Raw genomic sequence first — 9,905 nt, 5'->3', positions numbered from 1 at the left:
GACCACCCTGATTTGTATAATTATGCCTCCTCTGTATTTACATATTTGTCTTATACATTCAAGTCTTCTCTGGCTCCCCAAATAGCCATCTCCCAGGATGTCTTCTTTATGGTTCTTTACAGTCTGATTGCTTGATGATCTGATTGTTTAATGTAGCACTACATCTGGCTCTAAGTTAACTATTAGTATATTGCAATCTGGATGGCTTAATTTGATGTTTAGCAAATATGGTAAAATGTTTATGTGAATTGGTTCTCGCTCAGTCTAATTTTTCTTTCTTCCCAGCAACTGATGTGGACTGAAACGACGTCCTGCTTCACAGTTCTCAGGCTTGTTTATTTGAAAAGGTTTCTAGGAACACTGATTTCATTTGGTCTTTGCCTGCATCCTTAATCATGTTATCAGCTCACAAGCCTTAATACAATTTTGATGGTGACGTATGTATTTCCCTGAACGCTCTTTAGGTTGAATAAACAGCTCCAAGCATGTCAGGAGTGAACGCTCCCTGAGGAAGCTTGTTGACAGCAAGCGTCACTACTGTGGGTAGATGTACTGTATCCGCTGCCCCTGATCTGTTGCTAAGTATGGCCACAGGCTGTGGCATCATGGGATTACCTCCCTGCGTGGATTCAAGTCACGTATGGTTTTGTGATGTCTAACTTAAGGGGTTTTCTGCCTCTGTGGTTAATATAGAAGTCATGTGAGTGTCACGGCGTGCACTGTTACGGGCTGCGTTCAGATCCAGGAGGCATGTAACCACTCTGCAGGCGGATTACAGTGGTTCTGCCTACATGTCATCATTCAGTGCCAGGCAGCTAAATTAAGAGCATCAGTGAGTGATTAAATAAAGGGCTTCTCAATCTGTCTCCACTTGTCTAAAAGTAAATGGGAATTGATTGATGACCACTCAAAAGTTGACATATCTAGAGCTAACTATTGTCTTTCACCATCTCTCTTTCTGTTTCATTTTCATCTTCTATCCTCTCATCTTCTCTGCTCTCATTTTTTTCTTTCCTATTTTATCTCTCCCTTTCTTCTCATCTCTTCGCTGGACTTCTGTACATCTCTCTTTCGTCTTTTCACTTGTCTGCTTTTTCTCTCTGCTCTTGTCCCCCCATACCTGCTTTATCTCCCCTTCTTATTCTTTTCTCTCATTTTCTTTTTTCTCACCTTTCTTCTCTCTTAGTTTTCTGCCATTTTCATCCTCTTTTGCTCATCTCTTCCATTCTCGTTTCTTCCTCTCTCCTCACTTTCCTCTCATTTTTTGCTTTCTCCCTTTATTCATGTTTTCCCTTTCTTAATTATCGTCTCCTGTTTTTTCATCTCCTTCTCTTCCTCTCATGCTGCTATTTCCTCTTTTTCTCAGCCGTCTTTATTCCTTTCTTATTCCTTTCTTTTCTTTTTTCCTGTAATCTTGTCTACTCTTCTATCTCCTTCTCTCCTTTCCTCATCATGTATTCCCTCTTTCCTCCTTTGTGCCCTCCTCTCCTGTCTAATACATTTCTTATCATCTCATCATCCCTTTCATACACTTTGCTCTCCTGCCTTCGTTTTCTATTCCTCTTCTCTCCTGTCAGTCTTCATATTTGCTCTCCTTTTTTCCTTTCTATCCTTTTCTGCCATCATTCATTCACCTCCTACTCTCTCCCTTTCTCTTCCTCCCACTCTCTCCCTCTACTAATACCTTCCTCTCATCTCTCATTTCAAATCTTGTTTTCCTCTTATGCTCTCTTTTGCCTTTTTCTTTTTCTCATTTCTTGTCTGTCTTTCTCTTCTGTCCTCTCTTCCTTCCTCTCCTGCCTTATTTTTCCTTTCCTCTCTTCTTCCATATCCCCTTCTCTGTTTATTTCACTCTTCTTTCCCTCCTCTCCTTTCTCATTTCTTTTTCCTAAATGTCTCCTGCCTTCCTTTCCTCCTCTGTCTACTTATTTGTTTTCCTCTCCACGTCTCTCCCCTTTTTCTTTTTCTCATGTCATCTCCTGCCCTGTCTTTGTTCTTGTATTACTTCTCTTCTTTATTGCCACTACCTCTTTTTTCATTTTCGTTGCCTTTCTCCTTCTATTTCTCCCCTTCTCTTTTTGTCTTCTTTATCTTCTAACCCTCCACTTTTCTTCCACCATCATTTTCTTTTCCTCACCTCTCCCCATCCCATTAGTTCCTCTCTTTCCCCTTCTCTTCTTCCCACTCTCTCCTGCTTAATGCCTTCCTAACCTCCCTCACTCCATCCATTTCTCCTCACTTTCTCTCTCGCTTTTCCTCATTTGGTAGCATTGTCTATACTCTATACTCAAATCCCACTCAAACATCTCTTCCTCTCCCCCTCACCCCTCCACACATCTCTTACTCTTTACTTTCATCTTTCCTCCTTATTAGTCTCTCTCCTCCTCCTCTCCTCTATTCCAGCAGTAGAGAATCACTGAACAGCAGCAGCAGCAGCAGCAGCAGCGGCAGCATTGCCACTCAGCACAGCAACGACTTACATAAAAGTGAGGACCTCGGTTTTGTTTTTTTCTTGCTATGTTTTTCTTTCTTTTCTCTTTTTTTGCATTGCCTCCTCCTCTTTTCTTCCCTGTTCTTTTTTATATCTTCTTCCCATTTTGTCATTTTTTTTCTCCTCCTTCTTCTCTACTTTTCAGTCCTCTCTTCTGCCACATCGGTCTCTTTCTGTGTGCAGCAGTATGAGGTTACCATGAATTCCAAATAGGGTTTCTGCCTTGCTCCAATGAACGCATGTGGTCATATTCTTCTCTCTTTTTTTTCGCATGTTGTTGGAAATGTTGGAAATGACCTGTCTGACAGCTTTAATACATTTTGTCAACATCTGGGCTTAGATATGCTTAGGAATAGCTGTATTAACATTTTTTTCTTAAGTCAAACAAATCCTTGTTTTTTTGGCAGAATGTCTGTGTGCACAACAACTAAGATGAAGCAGTATGTTTTGGGGTATTATATTGCAAAATGTTGACCATAGTAGCTGTACTGTAAAGATTTGAGACATGCATGCATAATTTGTATTTTCAGAGAGTTCATTTGTTTTAGAAAGCTGATATTTTGTCAGTGGTGAGGATATTAATAGATTTTTCTTCTGGAGCCAGAGAGGCATCTTTTGAAATTTTTTTTGGCAGATGCTTTTATTGGCTTTAGTTTCTTTTTTCCTCATTAATATTGTCATTTTTATACTTTCTGTTATTTTTCTTACTGGCTGGCATTAAGACTTTATTTGAGATGAATGTGCTGGAGGTTATAGAAATGGGGAACATAACATCAGTCATTTAACCAGGATGGACTTATCGGATGTATTCACTCCTGTCCTGGCCACAATGCTGGCCTCTTTACCACCAAACACTTCTTTAGAGAATGTCAGCCAAGCGCCCTCTTCCTCGTCGAGATCTCCTCCTCTACCTCCTCACTCACAGGTGGCGTCGGTGTTTATTGTACTGGTGGTTACAGTCATCATTCTGGGGACTCTGGTGGGTAACGTGCTGGTTGTGGTGGCAGTGTTCACCAGCCGAGCCCTTAGAGCACCTCAAAATCTGTTCCTGGTGTCTCTGGCGTCAGCAGACATACTAGTGGCAACGCTTGTCATTCCCTTCTCATTGGCTAATGAGGTGAGTATCTGTAAATCTTATCTGGTTAAGTGAAAACACATGTTAATATAGGTGCAAATGCAGAAAAAATTTGACCATGAGACCATTGTGATTAGCTCATAGCCAAATGTAAATAGAGTTTTACTGAGTTTTTAATAAAAAGAGTCACCAGCGAGAAGCTGTAGTGATCCTTTAGTGATTACTGAAAAGAAAAGAAAACACTCAATTAGATAAACCAACAATTTGAAAAACTGAAATTTTGACCTGATTATGACCCATTAGAAGAGGACTATTAGAATTCATAAGTACCACAAATGTCTAAACCAAATGTTGCAGTTGTCTAGCAATTGTTAAGACTTTTCACTCAAAACCATAAATATCAACCTCAGTGAGGCGCTTATCCTCTGGGGACCATGAATGTCTGTAATTAAAATTTTTAAGATCACATCATGTGACTTCATTCAACATTATCCCTCAGTGTCTGTTTTATCCAGTGTCGAAAATATGAGAAAACAAGGTTGCGTCTGTGGTTTGTGATTTTTTGCCAGAAAAAATACTGAAACACTTTCTTCTCTCTATGGTATTGATAGTCCCTATGAAAATAATACAATTTGCTGTGTGGATCTATATTTTTTCCTCTGTAAATGTAGTAAAACTGAATATCAAATGGCTGCTGTTGTCTGGGAGAAATGTTCATAGCTGGCTTTGAAGTGTTTTCTCTCAGTGCATACCCAACATTAAATGAATGTGGATGTTTCGGTTAGCAGTGGCAGTCCACTCTTCTCTGTTGCAGTGACCAGCACAGTGTTGTGTGATATATTTGCTGTGCAGTAGAGTTTTTTTTAAATAAACAGCTTGTGCTTTTCAACTCTTAACAGCTGCTAGGTAATTTAGACATGTTAATGATGTGATTTTCTCCCTGAGGTTGATGAGGTTGATGTTTTGCTGGTGTTTTTCTCCCTGATGTTGGCTTTTGTGCCTAGTTTGGTTGTTTGTCCCTGCTTTTCATCAGCTGCCAATAACTGAAATCTGAGCTTCCTTTGTGTTGTGCCTCGACTGAAATGTCTCAACAATTGTTCAGTGGGTTACAGAGAAATGTGGTATTGAAATTTGAGGTCCCCAGAGGATGAATTCTAATGTCTTTGGTGATCTTCTGACCACTGGCGCATCAACAGGTTGGCAAATGTAGTTTGCAGTGAAACGTCTTTACAACTATTGTGTACATTAAAGTAAAATTTATTTTTTCCCCAAGATGGATTTTGATAACCATCATTAGGTTCAAATTTTATTGTCCAGGGTTATTATAATAACAGATATTATTGTGTTGCTGATAAGTTTGATGTTGCTGACAATTAACAAGAAATATCCATTTAACAGTCTGAGATGTCTGATGTCTGAGGTTATTTGGAAACAGAGTCTCCAGTTTGTACACCAGAGCTCTGTACATGCAGATGGTGAAAAAGCCGGAATGCTTGACCCCAACAGTGAGGGGTGACTCTGTTATGTTGTGGGAGGCAATTTGCTGTTATGGTCTGTCATTCTTTGGTCTTCTTAGAGGGAAGGGTCACTGCAAATCAATATATATATATATGGTTTTTAGTGATCACTTTTATTTTATGAGGAAACATTTCTACCCAGAAGTATGACAATGTCTCCACCCATAGGGCATGAGGGGTCACTGAATGGTTTAATGACAAAATTTGACTCACTCAGGCAACATTTACAAAGATATTGTGCAGATAATATCAGAAGGTTAAGCCAGAGAATGGTTTGTTGGTAATGATGTTTTGATAATTAATCAATTCATTTTATCAATCATAATCAAAACTACTATGTCTCTCTTATTATCTCTCTTATTAGCCTTTTGTTGAACTGAGCTCCAAAGTCATACACTTAAAATTATGTTTTGCAGAGATGCTTAATCTCAGTGTTTTGATGCTTGGCTTCTACCAGTGAGAAAAATAGCAGTGATGAAGACATAACACTTGGACTTTTCACGCAGGTCAGACTTAATTTTCGCTGTGAAGGACTATGGTAAAAGCACAAACAGGAAGAATTCAACGGATACTTCACAGTTTCTTTGTCGTGAAAAGATTTTCCACTTAAATTATTTTCAAGAGGAATAATATGCAACCGCAGGTGTAAATTCCACTGTGAGGTTTTCATACAAACTAAAGAGAGCTGCAGTCAATGTGGCAGTAATAGCATATTGACTGAATTTTAATTTTGAGGTGAAATTTAGTTAGCCTCAGGTGTCTAACTCAAGCCCTCCTTGGCTGACTGAAACTGACTGGACAATAAAATATGAAATAAGCACTTTTTCTTTTTTTTCTGCACATTAGTATTGATGCTTAAATAAATCAGTAATGTATCTGATTTGGGTTCTTCTCTTTCCAGGTCATGGGTTACTGGTACTTTGGGTCCACCTGGTGCTCTTTTTACCTGGCTCTTGACGTCCTCTTTTGCACTTCCTCCATCGTCCACCTCTGCGCCATCAGCCTCGACCGCTACTGGTCTGTGACTAAAGCTGTCAGCTACAACCGCAAACGGACCCCTAAACGGATTAAAGCGATGATCAGCGTTGTGTGGCTAATATCTATTGTCATCTCATCCCCACCACTCCTCATGACACAGAAAGAGGAGGATGTGGAACCTGAGGATGAGAACAACATACAGAGGCAGGAGTGTCTTCTCAATAACCAGACGTGGTACATCCTCTCCTCCTGCCTGGTGTCCTTCTTTGCCCCGGGACTCATCATGATACTCGTTTATTGTAAGATCTACCGCGTTGCCAAGCAGCGGGCCTCCACTGTGTTCGTGGCAAAGAACGTAGTGGAACGACAGCCATCACAGTCTGAGACCTGCTTTGAGGGCACTGCCAGGACTTGCCAAAAAAAGGCAGTGGGCTGTGGTAAATCCCAGTATGAACTGGACAGCCTGCGGCCCGTTAACCAACACAGCTCTTCCAACATAGACAGCAACAGCAGCAACCACAGGAGAGGAGAGTTAGATGATATTGACTTAGAGGAAAAGAGCTGCGAAGCTGATGTAAAAAAATCCTCCTCATTTTGCACATCTCTCCACTTTCCCAGGAGAGGTGGCATGAGGGTAAAAAAAACTGAAGGGAAGGATCCAGAGGGAACGACAAGCAGGCTGAAGCCTCCTCTTCCTCCTCCTACCCCCTGTGCTTCCATATCATGGGCATCATCGGACCACTGCTCCCATCACTTCCTTCTCCCCTCTCCAGTGGCTCTCCACAGCAGGCAGATGTCCCTGTCCAAAAACAAAGTAGCTCAAATGAGGGAGAAGCGCTTCACATTTGTTCTGGCAGTAGTGATGGGGGTTTTTGTCCTGTGCTGGTTCCCATTTTTCTTCACTTACAGTCTCCACGCTGTCTGCAGGGAGAATTGTACGATCCCTGATACACTATTCAACCTGTTTTTCTGGATCGGATACTGCAACAGCTGCCTGAACCCCATCATATACACTATCTTTAACCGAGATTTCAGGAGGGCCTTCAAGAAGATTTTATTCCAGACTCGTAAACGAACATAATATGTGAATATTTTTGTGAGTGCCTTGCACTCACTCACACGCACAGAAACAGATACGAACACAAATGCGTGCACACAGATTTAATCCTGTTTTCCACTGTGCTGTCATACTGACATTAAAGGGCTTGTCATACAGCTGGAGTATTGATTTATTATTCAACTGCTACCTAATTTATTAAATAATGACTTTCTGTTCTACTAACAAGTCAGAGGAAGATGATCACCATATGACACGCTGACACTTTGAGGGCAGTTTTTTTGTTTTTTTATTCAAACTGCTTCCTTGATGTAACAGCAGTTCAAAATTACAACCTGGATTTTTCACATTAATTAGAGGGAAATGGCCGTAGGGCAGTGAACTCTGTCCCTCTGGAGCTCTGTAGCAGTGACTTACTGTAGCAAGCAGGCTGAATGGCTCTGCAATCCCAATATTGATAAAAAACGGATTGACATAAGGGACTGAGGTGAACCTGACTGCTATTTAAAATTTTGCCTTAGAGTGATTAAACACACAGAGCACCTGAAGTTTAAATGTTAACTTCATGTAATGGCAGAAAGAACAGAAAGCCAGGTGAAAGTTACCAGTTTTTCACACTGCTACAATGTTCTGTTGACACTGCACAGCTCGAGGGCAAAGACATTAAAAATTCATGCGCAGCGAGCAGATGGGCTGAGCTGCTGTAAACAGAGAGAGAGCAGGACAAAAGAGAAAGACAGGGAGAGGAAAGAAAAGAGAGAGCCTGTGAATAAATATAATCAACCTCAGGCTCGTACAGCGATGGATAATTATCCTCAGAAGCACAGGATGAAATAAGTGGGTGGGCTGCTGTGGGCTGAATGACTCAAAGCTTGTCTTTACTAGAAAACAGTTAAAAACCCTATGGGACTAAATGCTAAAGCCTGACCTGACCTGGAAATAACAGGACACAAAGCAGAAATCATTATTGATATAACCAATTACTTCATGGAGACTGTAGAATAGTTTGTGTAAGAAAAACTTGGAAGCGATGAAGCTGGAGATATCACGCATGAAGCACAGATATAGGCAGAGGGAGCGATAAGTCCAAGGCTATAAGCAATACATCAATCTGGTTGCTATGCAACACCAAGTTGACAACAAGTTATTTCTTTTAATTAATCTTCCACCACATACGGCCACCATCGGACATTATGTTTTTTACTCTTCTACTGCTTTTTTCTCACTTTTTAAACAAAGATACACAAGGATATTACAACACAATACAACATTTGTCTCCAACCTTCTCTTGTGTACGCTCCATCTTGATTATAATCACAAATCTATATTAAATACATCACTGAAATGAAGAAACAAGTACCAATTTTACACGTTTTATGTGGGATTAATGCAAATAGGTTAATAAAACTATAAAGGTTTAAAACATAGTTAACTAATGATATATTTGTGTAATTTCTCAACTAGTGAGTCCAAGACCATCTTTCGCCATGAGGATGAACATGACTAGGTCACTCATTATTTCATGTTCAACAACAAAGCAATCTCTTTTCTTCAAGTTAAACCAATCTGTCATTTGAAGTGGGCCTAATGGCTGATAAGGAAATTAAATGTTTACTGTATTAAGGCCCCCTTTATTTCCTTTTTTTGAAGTAACCACGCCCCTTAACAAAATCAATTTATAAAGCATTTATAAAAAACAGTTCTTTGATTTAGATCCAATAAACAGTCTAATCATATAAATAACTTTAATTTTTACTTTATTTATTCTCCCCCAAAGTATGATTGACAATTTTTCACCTTATTAAATTAACCTTGAGGTGATTCGTTAAATAATTATTATCATGTGTTAAACTATTCTAAATCTTTGATCCCAAATAAATTATTTTTAGAGGGACCTTTTCATTGACATCTGCCAAATTGGATCAAATGCCAATTTAAGAAGTAAGTGAGAACTGGAAGACCTTGCTTGGTTCCTGTTTGCATTCTGCCTCATTCTGACCAGTCTAGCCACTCACTCTAGCTTTCAAACAGGACAGGAGCTATAAGTGCTTTGAATGCCTAATAAAGTACAACTGTTTGGTCTTAAGGTATCATTCATTTCTGAAAGTGTCACTGGTGCACAGTAAAAAAAAATGTCTATGTGATGTCTCCCAGCCTTAAAACTATCTTTGTTGTGGTGTCACTAAAATACATTTGAGAGGTTTTCAAATCTGGCAGCTGCTTGGCATTCATCTGAAGACAAGCAGATTTGATTGAGGAGCAGACTGGGTCTCCTTCTGTCAGGTGGAACGATGGAGATGAGGTCCGGGACTCTGTTTAGAGGTTTATACTGTTGTATGAAGCAGCACATACACAACACATTTCATGCCAAGCTGTTGTCAATCGTGTCGGTGTCAATGAGCTTCTTATTTAGCTTGAGCTACAAATGTACTATTCAAATAAAAGTGAAGTGGTAATTAAAATGAAGTTTTGCATGCATCAAATGAAAAGAATATCTCACTTGTCTAATCTGTGGGTTTTAGATATAACAGTGAATAAGATCACAGTCAATAACTCCTCCATTTGTTCTTTCAATAAAAATAAGTCACTGGCTGAAAAGTAATCTGAAAAACTGGACTGAACCATATTACCGGCCCTTTGAGGCTTCAGTTCTCATTACACACTAGCAAATAAAATTGAAAAATGGCTGAAAAATAAGTAGAACATTACTGTTACTAGAACCTTAATATGTCTGGGAGGATATTAAAGTCCAGAAGAAAGGCCACATATCAAGGGTTTATTTGTAGT

General features: G+C 39.6%; 1 protein-coding gene across 1 annotated transcript; it reads left to right on the top strand.

Moving 5' to 3' along the window:
* The first annotated feature begins 2,695 nt into the window (after positions 1-2,695).
* On the top strand, positions 2,696-7,259 carry LOC113122476 (alpha-2Db adrenergic receptor-like). The gene is made up of 2 exons (XM_026293863.1): positions 2,696-3,608; positions 5,985-7,259. The coding sequence occupies exons 1-2, from the start codon at positions 3,282-3,284 to the stop codon at positions 7,140-7,142; spliced, it is 1,485 nt and encodes a 494-aa protein (XP_026149648.1). The 5' UTR covers positions 2,696-3,281; the 3' UTR covers positions 7,143-7,259.
* The last annotated feature ends 2,646 nt before the right edge of the window (positions 7,260-9,905 follow it).

The sequence above is a fragment of the Mastacembelus armatus genome, chromosome 3 (genome assembly GCF_900324485.2).
Source record: "Mastacembelus armatus chromosome 3, fMasArm1.2, whole genome shotgun sequence".
NCBI lineage: Eukaryota > Metazoa > Chordata > Actinopteri > Synbranchiformes > Mastacembelidae > Mastacembelus > Mastacembelus armatus.
This window is presented reverse-complemented; position numbering and strand designations above follow the sequence as displayed.

What these genes read in the sequence shown, in the direction of transcription:
- LOC113122476 (XM_026293863.1), top strand. Translation starts at nt 3,282, where the DNA reads ATGGACTTATCGGATGTATTCACTCCTGTCCTGGCCACAATGCTGGCC. An exon ending in CCTTCTCATTGGCTAATGAG is followed by an intron (nt 3,609 to 5,984) that starts GTGAGTATCTGT and finishes TTCTCTTTCCAG; the next exon opens with GTCATGGGTTACTGGTACTT.